Genomic DNA, 19,819 nt, shown 5'->3' with positions numbered 1-19,819 from the left:
CTCGTGCCCCTGCCCTCCAACCCCTTTGGGATCAGCACCTTCTCCCCTGGTGCATCCGGTGGGAACGGCTCCGGCTTGAGCTGAACCCAGGGCAGGTTCATCGCTGCCAGCGAGGGGAGCCCGGGCGGGGAGGGCAGAGCCGGAGGTGGGGCGAGGGCCGAACCCGCGGTCCCTGCGTGGGGCAGGAGCAGGTCCCGCTCGGCGGTGGCAGCAGGAGCTCCGTGTCGGGATCGGTGCAGGTACGGGGGGACCAGGGGCAGCAGCTCCCGTCCTCCTCCTCCTCCTCCTCCCGCTTTGGGGCACCCATGGGGGCCGGGGGGGGCTTCTCCTGGGAGCTGCATCTCTCCCTGTGGACCCCGAGGAGGAGTTGGGGGAGCCCAGGGCATCCCCCCTTCTAACCACGGATGGGAGCGGTTCGGGATGGGAGATGCTCTTCCACCTGGAGCAGCATCAAAGCAGGGGGAATGAACGGGGTGAGCGGAGGGAAACTCATGGCCGGGGCATGTGCTTGGGCTGGGGATAAAAACCACCCTGAGAGGCTTTAATGAGCCCTGATCCGTCGGACGGAGCGCGGGGGCATTTCCTGCGTGCCGAGAGCAGGAGGAGGCATGAGCCGGTTCCTGCTGCTGCTGCTGCTGCTGCACCCACCACCCATTGCCCACCCTTGGGCTCTGCGATGGGACCGAACCTGGGGTGATGCTGGAGCTGCAGCCACTGGGGGCTGATGGGGAGCGGGGGGCCGGGGTTAGGGGGGGGGTCCCTCGGGTTGGCAGCTGGGGGGGACCCGGGTGGCTTTGGGGGGGTCTCTGGGGTGGCACCGGCTGAGGCCCTGCAGGGATGCTGCAGTCACATAAACAACAGCAGCGCTCACAAGCCCCGGGTAGGGCCCGTCCGTCCCCCCCCTTTTCCTTTGACTGATGGGAGCAGGAGCTGCTCCAAGCGGTGCTGCCTGTGCTGGGGCTCCCAGGGAACCCAAGGGCTCTCACGTTAATCCCTGCCCTGAGCAGCAGCTGAACAACAGCCCCACGTTTGTCTGGAGCTTTAGGATCTCCAGGCTCACAGAAGCTCCGCTCCAGAGGATCAGATCCGTGAGCAACACAAATCCCCACGTGTTTCACCAACCCAAACCCTGTGGGCACAGTCCCTGATGCCACAGGTTCAGTCCATGCAAACCTCCACGGGCCTAACTCTGCTTTTGAGGGGTGAGGAAGCCCCAGTTTGGGGACCACAGGACGGGATGTTCCCTGCCAGGCCTAAAGGAGGGGCTGGTTCATGCCGGGTATTGAGCTGGAGGAGCATCCGTGGGTTCATGAATCACTGTTGGGCCAAACGAGGTGTGGAGCAGTGGTCAGAGGATGTCTTGTGCCTTTGGCCATTGCTGCCACTTTCTGCTCCTGGGAAGCTCTGGCTTGGGGCCAGGGAAGGGTTTGGCTGCCAGCCCTGGCACCAGCTTCCAGCCTGTTCCTGCCGATCCAAAGTGCAGTTATTGAGGCCATGAGTGAGGTTTGACATGAGGTTTGTTGGATCTGGGGTTTCTTGGATGTCTCCTTGGAAGTTTCTCCACCTTTGAATCATTCTTTGTGTTATTTCCATCTTTCCCCTTGCCCCAGGGCTCTTGGTAAGAGGCTGTTTCCTTGCTGCCTTTGCACAGCACCCAGCTCCACCAGCATCCTCCTGTCTAATGAGCTGTAGTTTCATTTGGCATCACCTGGAGCAGGGTGCTGTGGAGCTGATGTGTGGAGGGGGTAATGGTGTAATGGGGATTGTTACTGGGTACAATGGGGCTCAGAGATGCCCATCGCAGCAGGGACATGGGGGAGAGTCAACTTAAGCCTGATCCTGAGCGTGAGGGATCTTCTCAAAGGGTGACCACAAAGAAAACTAAAGTCTTCCATCTCGATGAGACTCAGGATGGGGCTGGACACTTCCATGAAAACCATCATGCCATTTGCTGGTTTGGAAGCAGGGAGCCCAGGCAAACCTCTTGGCACTCACCATTGTTGGCCTCTGAGGGCACCAATGTGTTAATGGCCCTGAATAGCCTCACCTCTCCCATACCCATCCCTGAGGCCCAGCTAAGCTCAGCCTTGAGGCTCAGTCCCAACAGCTTTGTTGTAGGTGGGTCTGTCTCCAGCTTGGCCACACACCTGTACCCAGCCATGGGCAGGAGCATCCCGATAGGATCTCATTGCTCAGTGGTGTGGTTGTCCTTGTTCCTAGATCCTGGCAGTGGTGTCAGCATGGCTGAGCAGGACCCAGGCTGCCTGCATGGAAAGAAGCAGCTGCCAGGTCAGTGAGCAGTGAGTGTGTTGTGGGGTTTTACCTTTCCTTAGAAGGAGATTTGGGGTGAATGGGCTGGAAGGAGGGACCACGAGCGGGGGGGGTGGCTGGGATGTCCCTTGGCAGCCTCTGGACTGGGATAGCAAAGATCCATCAGGAGAGCACCAGTGAAGTCTGTGCTTGGAGGGGTTCTCCTTCACCTTGTACCATTTACACCAACACCTGAGCTCAGGTAGCCTGAGGCTCAGAGGGGAAGTGTGTGCAGCAATCCCCCATCTCTGGAAGCTTCTGGCCTCCTGATTCCAAAGCTCCATCTCCATCCCATTTGTACCTCCAGCAGCTCTCAAGCTGTAGGTGCGCTATGGGAAGCCCATCCAACCAGCATCGGGTCACCATAAGCCCAGTGGCACCATCACTGCTCCTTGTGTCCTTGGAACACAGAGGTTGGCTCTGATGAGAGGTGCTGAATATCCACTTGCTTTTCCAGCTTTCACCTGGGAGGTGAGGGCCAATGACCGCAACTACCACAAGCAATTCAAGAAGAGATTTGCCTTCTGTCTGAGCAAGCAGAAGTATGCGGTGAGTCCAGGTGGAGACTCACACACAATCCTCAATGCATTGAAGACTCAGAATCAACCAGCTTGGAAAAGACCTTCAAGACCATCAAGCCCAACCATTCCCTCAGCACTTCCAAGTCCATCACTATCCCATGTCTGGAGAATGAAGACGATCCCTGCCCTAGATCCCCTCCAAAGCCAACAGGAGAGGGGTGGAATCACAGTGAGGAGGCTGTTTAGTCTGATGGCCCTATAAAAAGCAAGACTATATTTTGTTAAAGATTTCATTTAACAAAAGCAGATTTTCCTTTTTCTCAGCTAAATAATGGCCCCTAATGGTTTTGTTTGCATTTTATACAGCCCTTTCCTCTAAGGAATCTCTCCTTGTTTCCCATCATGGGTTTGGATTTTTGAAGGCATCTCTTACACCGTGAAAAGTCCTAAAAGCACCAGGATATCCTTGGTTTGGCTGCATCCTGAGCTGGTTTAGTGGACTTGGCAGTGCTGGGGAACTGCTGGACTCAATGATCCTAAAGGTCTTTTCCACCCCAGCTGATGATTCTTTGGTTCTCTGTGGCTGAACACCCACTGGGGCCTTTCTTCTGCAGGGCAATGCCATTAAGACAGCCAAGTACAACGTCTTCACCTTCCTGCCCCTGAACCTCTATGAGCAGTTCCACCGAATGGCCAACATCTACTTTGTCTTTGTCATCCTCTTACAGGTGAGCTGGGCACCAAGTGTGTGCAGGGCTGCCTAGAAAAGGAAGGATGCCTTGGGGGTTGGTCTGAAGTGGTGTCAAGGATGCTGCTTGTCAGCATCTTCATGGTCTGTCATGACCTCAGAGGGGTCTAACCTCCCTTCAGCTTGGTTACATACAACTGGTTGGATGTGGATGTAAGAGAAGAGCATCCCTAAATAGAAATCCTACCCTCCAAAGGCCCCACGTACACTTCACCCTTTAAGAAGGCATGGAAAGACAACAGAACGGTTCTCTGCTGACAGACACCTGGATCTGAGTCTTCTTAGATGGGTTCCTTAGGTGCTGGTGGGGGAGAGGAGCTGGGAATGAGGGGGAATCACCTCAAGCACCCCAAAGTGGGATGGAAGTCGTATCAATGGTGTAAAGTTCTCCTCCCATAGACCTTCCCTGCGATCTCCACACTGCCCTGGTACTCTCTGCTCTTCCCCCTGAGCTGCCTTCTCATCATCCGGGGTGTGCGGGACCTGATCGACGACATCGTGAGTATGGGATGGAGCTGAAGGCTCTTAGAGCTGGGGGCAGGTCCTGGGGGAGGTGGGCAGCAGGAAGGGACCTCCTGCTGTGGGTGAGCTGGAAAGCTTGGAAGTTGCTGGCATTTGTTGTTCCCGAGGTACCATCAACTCTACCACGTCCAGGGCACTTTGTATTGTCCTTTAGGAAGGATGGGGCTGGCCAGTTTGCTTTCCTTTGGGTCTAAATCCCCACTCCCCCATCTTTATACCTTAACCAATGGTCATATTCCCAGGGTGGTCTCCAGAGGGATTTTAGGCTCTAATTCATCAGAATACATCTTCTGGTTGCTTCAGAAAGCAGACTGCAGCACATCCCTGTCCTGTGCTCTCAGCTGCCATGGTTTTGTCTGGCAGGGCCGTCACCAAAGCGACAGGAACATCAACAACAGGCCGTGTGAGATCCTCTGTGGGAAGAGGTGAGGGATTTGGGAAGCTGCACCCGTGTTTTCCAGGTCTGGGTGGAGCAATGGATCCTCTGAAGCACTGAGCCTCCTTCAGCATAGCAGCAGAGAAAGGTTTAGGTGCGATTGCCCCTGACTCTGCAAACTCCCATCACCTCCAGTATGGGATGGACGATCCCATTCCAGGCACTGACAGCAGGTCTAACAGCTTGCTGTGATGTGCTGGGAGGAGGGTTCCTTGGCCACAGAAGTTTCTGCAGGTCTTCCTATCTAACTCATGGAGCTGTATCATAGCTAAACACTGGTCCAGGGATGGACCAACACTGCCCATCCATGGAGATGGGGCTGAAAGTCCCTGCCACCCATAGGTCCATGGGATATGGACATGACAAACGGGTCCTGTGCTATCCTCAGTGCTCAGCCATCCTTTGGCTATGCAGATGAGAGGCCACCACTGTGGCAGAGGAACCAACAACCTGGAGACCCCATTCATGCAGGAATGGTCCTGGGGACAGAAGGAGCCGCAGCCTCCATTCCCACTGCTCCGCAAGGATAAAACCCCCTTCCCTTCCCATTCTCCTGCAGCTTCCGCAGGCAGAAGTGGTGTGACATCTGCGTTGGGGACATCGTCCGCCTGCGGAAGGACAGCTTGGTCCCGGTGAGTGCTGCCCTGGAGCCGGCTCTGCCCCAGGGCTGGGGATGTGTGGGCAGGACGGGCTCAGCCAAGTGCTCTCTCTTCCCTTGTTTGCTCTTCAAGGCTGACATGCTCCTGCTGTGCAGCTCGGAGCCCAGCAGCCTGTGCTATGTGGAGACCAGCGACATCGATGGGTGAGGAGAGGGGCAGGGGCTGCTGTTGTCATGGGGGAAGAGGGATGGAGACATGGAGCCAATGGCTCCGGTCCTGGGGACACTTCAGTGTTGGGAGGGAGAGGTCAGGCACACTGCAAGTTCAGTAGCAACCACTGGACGTGGTCAGGGCACCCTAAGTGAGTGCTCCATGCCCTGTCCCCATCTTGCTCTTCATTGGCATCACTCATGTAACCACCTGGTAACTGATGGTTGACTGTGTCCCATGGAGGACAGCAGAGCTCTGTCACCCCACAGTGGGGGTAGAGTCTTCCCTCCCTGGCTCTTGTTCACAGGGAGACAAACCTGAAGTTCAGACAAGCCCTTCTGGTCACGCACCAGGAGCTGGTGAGGGAAGAGAGCATGGCTGCCTTTGATGGTGAGTCTCCCAGATGGGCAAGGATGCAGCATTCCCACTAGGATGGGATGGGTTCAGCCTCAGGAAGTCCCTGTCCTCTTAGGCACCAAGGGCCATCAGTCCAACGTGAGGCTGCAAGGAGTCAGACCTTGCATGGAGCCCCTTGTGGTTGTGCATCTTCCTCCTGCCCTGCATCTTGATTGTCCCACAGGAATCAAGTGCTTGGCTCCCAAACCTGTTTTCCCCTTTGGTCCTCCACAGGATGCAGAATCCCCTCTAGGAGGCTCTGGGGATGGAGCTGTGTTTGTACCTCCTCTGCTTTAGGACTGAGCACCTTCCTCCAGCTTAGCTTGGATTTGAGCCATCCCTTTCCCAACTGCATCTGGAGATGCCCGAACAACCCCTGAATGTCCCCAGCACTGCTCTTTGGAAGGGGCAGGCATGGGGGGCAATGGACAGGAAGGGCCTTTCCCTTCCCTCAAAGCCATTACCTGACTCCTGCCCTCTGCTGCAGGGACAGTGACCTGTGAGGAGCCCAACAGCCGCATGCACAGCTTCACAGGCACACTGTCCTGGAGGGGACAGACCTACCCCCTTGACAGCGAGAGGATCCTGCTGCGAGGCTGCAGGCTGCGCAACACCGACCTCTGCTATGGCTTGGTTCTCTATGCAGGTGAGCGCATCGTGTCCTGCATCCACTGCCCTTGGTGGCCTCTTGTGCTTCGTGGCTCAGTGCATCTGAGAGCTTGGATGTGTGGAGCTGCTGGAGTGAGGCCAGAGGAGGCCATGGAGCTGCTGCGAGGGCTGGAGCAGCTCTGCTCTGGAGCCAGGCTGAGAGAGCTGGGCTGGGGCAGCCTGGACAAGAGAAGGCTCCTGAAGGGGAGACCCCAGAGCAGCTCCAGTGCCTAAAGGGGCTGAAGGGAACCTGGAGAGGGGCTTGGGACAAGGGATGTAGGGACAGGACAAGGGGAATGGCTTGAACCTGCCCAAGAGAGGGGAGACTGAGCTGAGCTCTTAGGCAGAAGCTGTTCCCTGTGAGGGTGCTGAGGCGCTGGCACAGGGTGCCCAGAGAAGCTGTGGCTGCCCCATCCCTGGCAGTGCTCAAGGCCAGGTTGGACACAGGGGCTTGGAGCAGCTGCTCCAGTGGAAGGGGTCCCTGCCATTGGAGCTGGAGGAGCTTTAAGGTCCCTTCCAACCCAAACCAGGCTGGGATTCCATGGACAGTTGCGGGACGAAAGGGACAAGATTTGGTGTAGGCAGCACTCCTCCAAGTGCAGCCATGGTTTGATTAACCACTGATGGAGGAATGTGGTCCTCTGAAGTCTTCAGAGGTGGGGAGATGTTGTTATGGAGGAAACCAGAATCACTTTGCTGCAAGTCAACCCTCTGGGGGCTGTGGACTTGTGGGTTTACTTCTAAAATGTTTCTCATCCAGGATTTGATACCAAAATAATGAGGAACTGTGGAAAGATCAAGCGGAAGAAAACGAAGCTGGACCACATGATGGACCGGTTGGTGATCATAGTGAGTGGTGCAAACACCTCCTGCTCTGCCAGCCTCTAGTCTTCCCATGAGAGGATGCTTGCTTGGGTGATGCTGAGTTTCTTAAGGTTGCAGTATTTTGCTGAAGATACTTTGGGTTTAAACATGTTATGGACAAATACCAAGTGATGCTCTCAGGAACTGACTGTCTGCATGGTGGCTGTGCTGCTTAAACTGTTGGCAGCTCCGAGTCCTCAGCTGTAGATCAGCCCCTTGGATGAGGGAGCTGGAGTATTCAGGATCTCCAGCCCCTCCTGGCCTCATCCATAACCATGCAGGTCCAAGGAGGTGGCTTGAGCCAAGGGACCTTTACAGAGCAGATGGAAGAAGGGAAAGGAGAAACATTTCCTCCACGGGAAGCAAAGCAGTGTGGTTGTAACTGGATGGCTCTTACTCCTGCTCCTGGTGCTTGGACATTATCACTCCTCAGACTGGCCACTAGCGTTCCTCTGCTTGCTGGTACTGCAGCAGGAGCACCCCGTGTGCAGGGAGATGGTGTCTGAGGCAATTGGGAAGGTGGGAAAGTTGGGGTTTGCTTCGTGTGTGTGTGTTAGGAATGTGTCATACGTGCTGGGATCCCTCATCTCAGATGAGAACCAGCTTCAGGTGCAAGGACACCTTTCCACAGCCCCACAGCTAAATGAGACAGCCTGGAAGAGGCAATGTTTGGTGCTAGGAAGGAGCCTGATGGGCTCTGGGTGATGGCACATTCTCATCCTGGCTTCTCGTCTCAGATCTTCGTGGTGCTGTTGGTCACGTCGCTCTGCCTTGCCATTGCCTCTGGGTTCTGGGCCAAGATGTTCCAGGAGAAGCACAGTTACCTCTCTGCTTTCTACAAGCACACAACCCCTGCCCAACAAGCCTTCTTCAACTTCTGGAGCTTCACCATCCTCCTGAGCATCATCATACCCACGTCCATGTATATAATGTAAGAGCAAGAGAGCTTGGAAGTGGTCAGAGATCAGGACCCTGCTCCCTGTCCTTGGCCATCATCTGGCACTTTGGTTTCTAGTCACAAAACGGGGCTGCACAAAAGACCCATCTGTGACCTTGAAGAAGTCATTCCCATGTGTTCCTTTAGCTGTAAGAGGGTAAGGAGGGGGGGGGCATCTTACATACACGGGTGAAAAGCTTTGAGATCTCAATGGAAAGCCAGAAAAGAGATGCAAAGACATATAGGGATGTTGGAAATGGGGGCAGGCTGAGGATGAGACTTGCTGCAGGTGTTCTCACACTGAGCAGCAGCAGGGAGGGGAAGAGAAGGCCACAGCTGGGAACAATCGCAGTTTGTGCTGGAAAAAGCAGTTTCCAAACTGTTTGGCCCTTTGCTGGGTCTCCAGATGCAAGCATTTTGTCATCAGCTTTCCAGAGGGGACCCAGCTGCCTGGACCCCAGTGAGCTCTGGATCTGGTGTGCAGAGCATTCTGGAAGCCTGGCCACAAACAAGGGAAAACCTCTTTCCTCCCCCAAGCTCAGAGCAATAGGATCCAAGTGGGAAGTTCCTCTCTGCCTTTTCTTCCCCATGTCAGATTCCCAAGTACCTCTGGGATGTGAGGAATGAAATCTCCTTCTACAGCCTAAGTTTTCTTCTCCCTGACTCCCTAGGTTCGAATTCATCTATTTGGTGAACAGCTGTTTTATCAACTGGGATCTGGAAATGTATTACACTGCCAAGGACATTCCAGCACAAGCCAGAAGCACCAGCCTCAATGACCAGCTTGGCCAGATCGAATATATCTTCTCGGACAAGACTGGCACCTTGACACAAAACGTGATGAGCTTCAAGAAATGTTGTGTCAATGGGACCATCTATGGTAACTTTTGGTGCAAGCAAGTTTGTAGGGACTCACGAGTTAGGTAAAGCTTGAATTGGCTCTTCCCACTCTTCCTGCCTTGCTGGGAAGCTTGAGGCACATGGATTGATCTTGGTGCTCCAGGGTGTAGACAAGATGCTGTAGGAGTTTGGCTTGTTCTCATCACGCATTGTGACTGGGGATTCGCAGGGGCCACACAGTGCATGGGGTGAGGAAGGTGGATCCCACCTGGAATAATTGGCTGACACTGCCCAGGACAGGGCAAACAGAACAGCCATGGGGTGATGGGGCAGTGAAGCCCATGGAATTCTTTTCTATGATGGTCATGGAGAGAAAAAGGAGCCTGGCTCATCACAGTGATGCTCCTGGGAGCTCTATTAGTTAAGTTCTTTTCATTTTGGCAGGTACGGGCACAGGCCATGAGGACAAACAGCGACTGGTGCGTAACCTCCCCCCTCATGGACCATGGGGCCAGATGAGGCTCCTTGCTGGGGCCAAAGCCATAGCACAGAATCTGCCTGGGAACAGCCCCATTGCAGTCCTGGGGCTCCAGCCGCCACCTCCCCGGCTCCCATTGATGCCCCAGGCTCTGGTCCAGGCTGGGAGATGTGATCACAGAATCCAGCATCATCAGTGTTGGAAGGGGCCTCTGGAGATCATCCAGGGCAACCCAGAGGAACGTGCCCATGGTGGGTTTGGGATGGCTCCAGAGGGGGAGACCCCATAACCTCCCTGGGCATCCTGTGCCAGGGCTCTGCCACCCTCAATGGAAAGCTCTTCCTCATGCTGAGGTGGAACGTGTTGTGCTTTAGTTTCTGGCCATTGCTCCTCGTCCTGCCACTGGGTACCACTGAGAAGAGTCTGGTACCATCCTGCAGTGATGGAATCCCCTCTCAGCCTGCTCTTTGGACCCAGCTCCTACAATCTCCCCTTATCCCAGAGATGCTCCTGAGCATCCTTGTGGCTGTTGCTCACACTAGCAGCAGGCCCAGCAGTTACAACCCAAGCTTGCTTACGACAGGGTCCCACTTTGTAAGACAGGGGCATGTGTTCCCTTGGGCTGGCGAGTTTGTTGGTCCTCAGCTGCCAGTTAAGGACAGGGGAACTGGGGCTGTAAACCAGTGCAGGTCTGGGTTTTAATTTGTTTTTTATTGCCAACCTTTCTATACTCAGCAATGCAGAGCTCAGCTTACGAACTCTGATCTGGATTGGACCACACCAGCACAGAGCTGTTGTATTGCAACCAGCAGCACCCCCAGTGCAGAGCCCTGGGCTCCGTCTCTCCTGGGTGCCTGCAGCCTCCCTGTGCCTCTTGCAGGGCTCGGGGGTGACCTGGAGCCACCACGTGCAGCAGAAGTCGGACGTCTGTGATGTGACACTGCTGGAAGCTGCCCAGAGGGACCATGACCCTGTGCTGAGGGAGTTCCTGAGGCTGCTGGCCCTCTGCCACACCGTCATGGTGGAGGAGAAGGGCGGTGGGTTGGCCAGGGTGGATGGTGTGCTCAGAGTGGGGTCAAACTGGTCCAAGGCATTGAGGCCATGGAGGCTTCCTCCATCACTCAGAAAAGCTCTGCTGTGTGGGGAGCAGGGGGTGTGAGAGCCTCTGTACATTTGGGTTTGTTGTAAAGGTAATGAATGGGAGCAGGATCCATCCCTGTCTGGGATGATACAGGCTGGCATCAGCTCTTCTGGTCATGCTGGGACAAACTGGTCCCAGTGCCTGCTTCATTGGCTGGGGTCATGTTCTGTGGCATCTACAAGAGTTGTCTTTCCTGGGGCAATGAGCAGAAGAGATGAGACAAGAAGGACTGAGTTTCCCAAGGGTGGTGGCTTGGACTTCAGGGTGTCCATATTGGTGCTGGGCAAGAACAGGGTGTTCCAGATGCCCAAGAGCTGCTTGGCTGGGACCCTCCTTGTCTAATCCCAACTCCTCTCTGCAGACCAGCTGGTTTACCAGGCAGCTTCACCAGATGAAGAAGCGCTGGTGCTGGCAGCCAGGAACCTGGGATACGTCTTTCTGGCCCGAACACAAGACACCATCACCATCAGTGAGCTGGGGAAGAAGAGGGTGTACAGAGTGCTGGCCATGCTGGACTTCAACAGCGATCGCAAGAGGATGTCTGTCTTAGGTGAGTGGGACACGGTGTCTCAAGGGTCCTTTCCATTCTCAGCCCTGCAAAGGGATGGCACTGGGGTGACTGTGATTGTCTTAGGATTGACAATCCTAAGGATTGTCCTGGTCATCCCTGTGGTTTTACTTGCCCTCATACCTTGGTGTAGGTAACCAAGAAGGGTTTAAGCAGCCGAGAGACAGTGAGTAAAGCAGGGGCTGAGAGGAGGTGTGTGAGAAACTGACAGCCCTTGAGGCCTGATCCTGCCTTGTGATGGTGTAGATGTGGGGAAAGTCCTGTGCTTCCTACAAGCACAGGTAGAGAGGCACCAGCGTGCGCTGTGATGCCTTCTGCAGCAGGGCCATGGCATGGGGACAGCAATGGGTGGGAATCATCTCTCTAGGTAGCTAAGCTGTCATTCCCTCCCTCCCAGTGCGAGACCCCCAGGGCACAATCCGTCTCTACACCAAGGGGGCTGACACGGTCATCCTGGAGAGGCTGCAGAGCAGAGGGCCCAATGAGACCTTCACTGAGAGGGCGCTGGATGTGAGTCCCACGCCAGCCTGGGGTGGAAGGGGCTGGTCTCCCTGCTGCTGGCTTTGGGCTGGGTGTCCTGGAGGCCCTTCCTGCTCCTTCTCCCTCTTGCTTCAGGATTTTGGTCTTTCTTCCTTTCTTCTGCTCTAAGAGCCTCACATGGGCACATGGGACAGGGGCTAAGAGGGCATCAAACCCACCTCCAGTGGTCTACGTGGTCATTGCAAGGATGCTCATGCGGATGCTGTGGGATGGGAGTGAGTCAGAGCCCAGAGGGAATCCATCAGATCCTCAGGCTCTGGAGAAAGAAGAGAGCATCGGGGCTGGCTGGTGTGATGCCCTCGTCCAGTGGCTGAGGGAAGGGTGACCTCATGTCTCATCTCTGCAGCGCTTTGCAGAGGAGACACTGCGGACTTTGTGCCTGGCCAGCAAGGAGGTGACTGAGGCTGAGTACGGGGACTGGAGCAGGAGGCACCGTGAGGCCAGCATCCTGCTGCAGGGCCGTGCACAGGAGCTGGACAAGCTGTACGAGGAGATGGAGCAGAACCTGCAGGTGGGATGGGGCTGGGGTTGTGAGGAACCGGCTGTGCTGGTCCCACCCAGGGCAGGAGTGTGGGGTTCAGCTATCTGGAATGAGGGGGTGAAGTGTCCAACCCAACACCCATCCCTGGGAGGGAGCTCCAGCCCAGGGGTGATGCTGTGACATGCACTGGGTTAGGTACCTGTTGGGTCGTGTCCATCCCTGGGTTGGATCCAGGAGTAATTCCCACCTCTGTATCTTGTCCTGCCCTACCTCGCCCTCCTTCCAGCTGCTCGGGGCCACAGCCATTGAGGACAAGCTGCAAGATGGAGTCCCTGAAACCATCCAGCTGCTGAAACTGGGCAACATCAAAGTGTGGGTGCTGACGGGAGACAAGCAAGGTCAGTGGAAGCAACCAAGATGAGACCAGAGATGAGACCCTGGGCCTGGGCAGCAGCCAGGTGCTGCTGTTCCCTTTGAGATACAGCAGATGTCCCACACACTGTGTCATCCATGGGGAAACTGAGGCAGGGGGAGCATCTGCGATGGCACAGAGCTGGAGCAGAGCCCCCAGTGGCTGCTGCCCACCAAGGGCTCTTGGACCCAAGGGCCAGGGGCTGCCCTGGGGAGGAGGGGGCAGCACCATTGGCCACGGACCCCCGTGTGTTGCAGAGACTGCTGTGAACATTGGCTACGCGTGCAAGCTGCTCACGGATGACATGGAGATCCTGGAGGAGAAGGAGATCAGGTGAGGACCTGTGACCTCCTGCTTCAGGATGTGGTTGTCCCTGCTGAAGATCCCTTGAGGGCACAGGATTTGGGCAGAGCTCAGCTCTGCCAGAGATGCTTCTCCTGCCATGTCCCATCCTGAATGTCCCTAATGCTTTTCCAGGCTTCCCATCAATTTCTGCTCCTCCAGCACTGTCCTTCATGGCAGGCTTTGCCTAAGCTGCCTCTCCAGCCTCTAAACCAAAGGGGCAGAGGCTGATTTCTGGTAGCAGTGAGCCCTTGGGGCCCCCTTTCTGCCCCCCATATTCCCACCACTGGGAACATCTTCCCGGAGCTGTCTTTACAATGGCAAAAGCCAACTGCGGGTCTCAGTCCTCAGCTCCTACCACCCCTTCCTCACACAGCGAGATCCTTGAGGCTCACTGGGTGAGCAACAACAGCTCCAGTGGCAATGGGGAAGCCCAGTCCAGCAGCTGCCTCTCCCAGCAGCGCCCCAAGGCCTCACAGCACAAGAAGAGGGCTATCATCATCAGTGGGGACTTCCTGGTAAGGTGGCACTTGGATGCTCTTTGCTCTTCCCAACCTGTGCTGTTTCTGCCCTGGTACTGGGTGGCACCAGGATGTGATGGGCATCCTGCCCAAAGGGTAAGGAAAGCCCATTTTGGGCTGGGGAATGAAGAGGGGGACAACATTGTACCCATCACTTGGTGTTGCGGGGCTTCAGTCATCCTGGTCCAGTCGGTCTTGTGGGATGATGCAGGCTGGCATCAGCCCCCCAGGCTTCCCATACTGGTCCCAGTGCCTGCTGTATGATGAACTTGAAGAAAACTGGGGGTCACTTTCCTGTGGCATCTACAAGATTTAAGAGGATCACTGAAGAGCTGGGGGGGTCTCACTTATGAAGGCTACAGGTGAGATCCCAACCATTGTGCTTTCCCTAAGGACAAAATCCTCCACACGGGAGAGGTGCTGAAGGAGAAGCGGAGGCTGTGGCAGCGGCTGCCTTGCTGCAGGGCTGTGGGCTCAGAGCAGCAGGGCAGGCTGGTGGAGAAGGCCTTTGTGGACTTGGCCACCAGCTGCCAGGCAGTGATTTGCTGCAGGGTGACCCCCAAGCAGAAAGCCCTCATGGTGCAGCTGGTGAAGAAGCACAAGAACGCCATCACCTTGGCCATCGGGGATGGGGCCAACGATGTCAACATGATCAAAAGTGAGGCTCGGGGCAGGGGGGATGTGGGGTTCAGCTGGTGCATCCCACCAGGGGGGAGTGGTGGAGCCTCATGTGCCACCTCCATCACCTCCCCACCTCCTTTGAGGTGAGGAGCTGGGAGAGGAACCCCCTTGATGTTGTGCTGGGAGAGGCACAGGATCAGCCTGGGACAAGAGCAGGATGCTTTGAATGAACCTTGATGACACTTCCAGCCCCTATCTGTGCAGCAGGCAGAGACATCCCTGCCCTTCTCCAGCAGCCCTGACATGGGACTGAGCTCTTTGCTCACCCAACCATGCCTGGCGCATCCCTCCTGCAGGCTGTGATAAAGGGGACTTCTTCCCTTTGCCCATCACTACTGGATTCACCCTCTGCTCATCAGCCTCGGGGCAATCCACAGGGAAACCAAGCACCCAACTCCCCCATAACCTCCTCGCCTGCCTTTCACCCCCTCCTGTCCCCTGCAGCTGCCGACATCGGGGTGGGCATCAGTGGGCTGGAGGGCACCCAAGCCGTGCAGTGCAGCGACTATGCCCTGGGGCAGTTCTCCTACCTCCAGCGCCTCCTGTTCATCCATGGCCGCTGGGCTTATCTCCGCATCTGCAAGTTCCTGCGCTACTTCTTCTACAAGACCTTTGCTGGCCTCATGGCCCAGGTCTGGTTCGCTTTCCACAATGGATTCACGGCTCAGGTGAGGGATGAAGCCATTGGCAGGGGTTGCATCCATCCCACGGATGGTGCAGAGGATCCCACTCAGGTCTCGTGCCTCGTACTGCCTGATGGGCCCATCACCACCCTGGTCCCCTTCCTCCCCTGCCCTGGTATTGGACTGTCTGATTCTTGGGGGCTGCCTGAGTTACAACTGGGTATGTGCCTTTTACCTGACTGCATTGGGAAAAGCAGCCTGTGGAGGCTTGGGATGTCCTGATGAGCTGCAGCTCAGTCTCGGAGAGATGCAGGGAAAGATCCCAAGTGCATTCAGCTGGATTCCTCCAAAATGGGAGCTTTTATCCCAAAGGCCATCAGTGTGACTTGACCAGCACTGTGTGGCTCCAGCCTCCCCATCTCCACCTGTAGCATGGTCCCACAGTCCCCTGATTCCTGCAGACAATGTGGGGCTGATGGAGAACTTGGGGCAAGTCCATGGGGACTTCCACAGAGTTTGGATCTCCTGGGCTCACCCCTGGTGCTTGGGCATCTTTTGAGTCCTTTCAAAGCACCACTGCTCTCACTGCTGCTTTATGTTCCCTTCTAGCCCCTGTATGAGGGTTGGTTCCTTGCACTCTACAACATTTTCTACACCACCTACCCTGTGCTGTCCATGGGCCTTTTGGAGCAGGTATGGGTTCATTGGGCTGCATCCAGCCCCTGTGCCTGGAGGTTGCATCCTCAGTGGGCATGAATCAGCCTGGCAGTTGTTCCACCCCATTTGCATGGCTTTTTATGCTGGGACATGGTATCAAGCAGCTCAATGGGCATTTGGAGCTTACCAGTGGTCCTCTGTTCCCCATCACCCCACAGCAACCACATGTCGGGACCCACAGCAGCATTCCTGTAGCGGGTGTTGAGTGGGGTGGGCCCAATCCTGCTTCCCAGTGTGGTGGGGAGGGTGATGCTTGGTGCCTCCTCGGCAGGATGTGAGTGCCAAGAAGAGCCTGGAGTTCCCTGAGCTCTACGTGGTCGGGCAGCAGGATGAGCTCTTCAACTACCGCATCTTCAGCATCACCCTCCTGCACGGGGTCAGCACCTCACTCACCAGCTTCTACATCGCGTTCTGGGCCTTCAAGGACCGTGTTGGCAGCAAGGCTGTTGGTGACTACGAGTCCTTTGCGGTCACGGTGGCCACATCAGCGCTGCTGTCAGTCCTCATGCAGGTGAGCACCCATCTGCCCTTCCCCATCTGGCCCTGTGGCTGATGTTGAGGGACTGGGTTCTCTGACACCTTCCCCATCAGCTTTGTGGTTGGGGGATGATCTCCTTTGGGGCTGGGAAGGAATCTGGGACTGAATGGAAGAGGATCCCCATAGGACACTGTGTGCTCTGTGCTTGTCACTACAGATCATCCTGGACACGAAGTTCTGGACAGTGCTGTCCTTTACGATGGTCGCTGCCAGCCTGCTGCTCTTCTGCCTCTTCTCCTTCTTGACCCAAAGCATCGATGCCTTCAGGATAGCCCCTGCCATCTTCTGCTTCCCAGGTCAGATGCTCTGGGTATCCCTGTGGTTCTTCCCTCCTCAGCTGGGGGAACCCAACCTGGCCTTGGTGCTACAAGCTGCTTCCTCACCTGGTAGCTCATCTCTCCATCACAACTTCTTGATCCTACTGCCTTGATTTTTGCCTCCAGTTTAGGTGTCATCTCCTCTTTTGACCCTTTGACATCTCTATGGGTGCAGGCCTGTCCCCCGACAGTTGTTCCCTCTGTGCTCTCCACCTTCCCTACTTAAGCATCACCCACCACCTTCTTGCACTGACAGATGCCAGCCGGAATGCCCTGACTGACCCCTACATCCTGCTCGTGGTCCTGCTGTCCCTGGTGGTGAACACTATCCCCTCATTGACCATCCACCTGTACCACACCACGACAGGCGAAACCACCATCCAGCAGGTGAGGGCTGGTGGGAATGCCATGGGGAGGGCTTTGGGGCTGTTCTGCAGGGAAGCCACCCGGGATGTGTCACCTCTCCTTGGTGGCACTACTCACCTGGTGGTGGCTTCTCATGACACTGGTGCCCAAGTGTGGAACTGGCTTCCGGGACTCCCTGGACCTGCCAATTAGGAGGCACTGGGGTCTGGAGCAGGTTTTGATACCACCCCCAGCCTTCATAGAGCTCATCCCCATGTGGGTTATGCGTTTATACCCTTCTGGTGGTACAAAGAGGTCCCAGATAAGAGTAGGGGTTGAGGTTGTGCTCCAGAGCTCCAGCTTTGAAGACCCCAGGAGTGCTCCTTTGGTGCCCGTCCCCTTGTGGCAACTCAGGTCATGGTGGAGCCAGGAGCCAAACCGTGTCTTGGTGGAGGGCATCCCTGCACATCCCCCCTTGGGGTGAGGTTTTGCCTGGGGGGTGTCCACAGCCCTGAGGTCCTCATCTCCTTGCAGAAGATCCGCTTGAAGGCCAAGCAGGCTCCAGAGCCCTCGGTGGAGCTGCGTGCCCATGTCTCCCGTGGCTCCTTCCACCGCCGCTCCAGCTATGCCTTCTCCCACCAGGAGGGCTATGCTGGGCTCATCACCCGTGGGGACAGCCTGCGGGCTGGGGCTGCTCGCCCCGGGCTCCTGCATCCCGAGATGCAAAGCTCGGCTTTGTGGTCCCCCCCCAGCCCCTCGCTGTAGCTGCCCTGGCAGCATCAACCCCCCCTGTGCTGGGGTGGGAGGTGCTGTCAGGTTGCATGTTCCAACCTTATTTAGGTGGGTTTGAAGCCAGGGCAGCCTCTATGGATGCGGAGGGGCTGGACCAGCTGGGGGGAGCTGCTGCTCCAGGCACTAAGCTCTGGGACATGTCCTGCCAGCAGCTCTATCTGCTCCACACCGTGTGTGTTACAGCTTGTACAGAAGGCAACCAACCTGTGCCATGCACACCGGGCTGGTTCTGGTGCCCGTGGCTCTCACATGCATCAACCCAGCAGATCAGCCTGGCTTCCAGCAGCCTCTCCTCATCACTCCCCACCATCTGTGAGGGTGCTGAGGCGCTGGCACAGGGTGCCCAGAGAAGCTGTGGCTGCCCCATCCCTGGCAGTGCTCAAGGCCAGGTTGGACACAGGGGCTTGGAGCAGCTGCTCCAGTGGAAGGGGTCCCCATAGAAGGGGTTGGAGCTGGAGGAGCTTTAAGGTCCCTTCCAACCCAACCCATTTCCTGATTCTATGATCTCCACCTCCTTGTCTTTGCTATCCCCACATGAGGTGGCACAGGGATGGTGTCTGCTGTGTGCCATGCCACACTCCCATAGGACTGGTATCCGCATCTCCAGGGACAGCTTGTGCCCACAGGCCCTGCAAAGTGTTGTTGTGGGGAGGGCGAAGCACTGGGGTGACATTCACCAGTTCTGCCCATAGGGATGGGAGCTGCAGGGCTCCACACTGGGGACATCAGCAGCAAGTGCTGGAGAAGCCGGGTGTGAACAAGTGACCGGTGACTGGATCACCCTCTTCATTGCTCTTATTTTATAATTAAAAGGACTTCAGCTTTTCTCTCCTTTAAATCTCTGCTACCCCACCAAAAACAAACCGGTCCTGTGCTCCATCCGTGTGTGCCACCAGCTCTTTGCCACCTGCCAGCACTGGTGCCATGGCAAAACGCATGGTAGGACGTGATACTGGGATCAAAAGAGAGGTAATTCCATCAGCCAGGGGGGCTGAGACCTGCCTGCGGCACACACGCCCTGATGGGTTTGTTTAACAAGTGCTTTGGCCTCATCTGCACCGAGTTTGTGAGAATTAAAGTGTTTATTCTGGGCTCTGGCCAAAGGCTGCTGGATGCTGCCAAGAAATACAAGTGTCTGAGGCTTCCCCTAGGAAGCTTTCACCCTGCAAACACCAGATGGAAAACAATGGGAGGGTGGGGGGGAAGGAACCTTTCCCAGCTGCCTGGGCATGATCCCCAGATCTACTCCCTGATGCTCCTAGGGCAGGTCTAGGGTAAGGAATGGAGCTGGTTGAAAGGGGCTGCTGGGAGCAGCGTTGCAGGGAGCTGGCCCACGGGACACAACACTCACACCATGTGAATGACTAGAAAATAATTTATTGAAGAAACAGAAAGCTGCAGAAATACAAGAGAGTCATGACCAGAAGAGGATGAACAGATTGAGAGTCGTTCCTTTTTGTCCTCTTTTAAACCTGTCAGTAGGCTGGAGTTTGAGTTTCCTGATCACTTCCCCTGCGCGAGTCATTGCAAAGAACAAGGAACAAACTCCAGAGCACACAGCACAGTTTGGATAAAGTGCCTGACACATAAGACTTTTTATTATTATTATTGTTATTTTTCTTTTTTAACGTTTGCAAATAGCTTTAACAAATATAGTTGCAAGACACAGAGGAGTAACAATTGCATTTGGCTGGAGAGCAAAACCTATCCCATGAGAGTAACAGGAAAGCAGCAGCAAAAAGAACCCAACAGAAAAAATCAATGTCATTAGAAGGAAAAAGTCATTTAAAAACTCAGAGATGAGGCCCTCAGTCTGTGTGGGATGAGTGTCACCTATTGCTATGCAGATCAATGAGCTGGAGGTGGCTGGACTGGCAAACCTGAGGCTGCAGGTTCTTCCTGGCTGGGTTTATTCTGATTATTTTTTTTCTTTAGAAATTTAAGGGAAATCAGAAGGAAAAAAATTAAAAAACCCAAAATTTTGTTCTTTGCATTTTTAATTTCTTCTCTTTCACGACCCCAAACAAAGGCAGACAAAAGAGGAACCGGATCCTGCACGGCAGCGCCTGGAAGGCCAGCCCCAGAGCCGCTGCCTGCGCCAGCCCGGCTCTAGGTGTGCTCTGAGACAAGGAAAACGGAGCACAGGGGCCAACCCAGCATCTCCATGGTGGCCAAGGGGGGTTGAGGACAGAGGTTTAGAGTCATAGGACAGCTTGGGTAGGAAGGGACCCCCAGAACTCATCCAGTCCAAGCCCACTGCAATGAGCAGGGGCATCTTCACCTAGAGCAGGT

The 19,819-nt window shown here is 55.7% G+C and overlaps 1 protein-coding gene across 1 annotated transcript; it reads left to right on the top strand.

Annotated features, from left to right (window-relative positions):
* The first annotated feature begins 183 nt into the window (after positions 1-183).
* ATP8B3 (ATPase phospholipid transporting 8B3) lies at positions 184-18,352 on the top strand. The gene is made up of 27 exons (XM_034070935.1): positions 184-239; positions 2,221-2,289; positions 2,768-2,859; positions 3,446-3,559; positions 3,979-4,077; positions 4,465-4,526; positions 5,097-5,169; positions 5,269-5,339; positions 5,654-5,736; positions 6,230-6,388; positions 7,151-7,239; positions 7,992-8,185; positions 8,863-9,109; positions 10,390-10,546; positions 11,012-11,200; positions 11,616-11,728; positions 12,105-12,269; positions 12,526-12,637; positions 12,909-12,984; positions 13,370-13,511; positions 13,908-14,172; positions 14,640-14,863; positions 15,428-15,511; positions 15,807-16,046; positions 16,231-16,369; positions 16,647-16,777; positions 17,270-18,352. The coding sequence occupies exons 2-27, from the start codon at positions 2,241-2,243 to the stop codon at positions 17,498-17,500; spliced, it is 3,600 nt and encodes a 1,199-aa protein (XP_033926826.1). The 5' UTR covers positions 184-239; positions 2,221-2,240; the 3' UTR covers positions 17,501-18,352.
* The last annotated feature ends 1,467 nt before the right edge of the window (positions 18,353-19,819 follow it).

The sequence above is a fragment of the Melopsittacus undulatus genome, chromosome 19 (assembly GCF_012275295.1).
Source record: "Melopsittacus undulatus isolate bMelUnd1 chromosome 19, bMelUnd1.mat.Z, whole genome shotgun sequence".
Classification (NCBI taxonomy): Eukaryota; Metazoa; Chordata; class Aves; order Psittaciformes; family Psittaculidae; genus Melopsittacus; species Melopsittacus undulatus.
This window is presented reverse-complemented; position numbering and strand designations above follow the sequence as displayed.

What these genes read in the sequence shown, in the direction of transcription:
- ATP8B3 (XM_034070935.1), top strand. Translation starts at nt 2,241, where the DNA reads ATGGCTGAGCAGGACCCAGGCTGCCTGCATGGAAAGAAGCAGCTGCCA. An exon ending in GAGCATGGCTGCCTTTGATG is followed by an intron (nt 5,737 to 6,229) that starts GTGAGTCTCCCA and finishes CCTCTGCTGCAG; the next exon opens with GGACAGTGACCTGTGAGGAG. An exon ending in GCGAAACCACCATCCAGCAG is followed by an intron (nt 16,778 to 17,269) that starts GTGAGGGCTGGT and finishes ATCTCCTTGCAG; the next exon opens with AAGATCCGCTTGAAGGCCAA.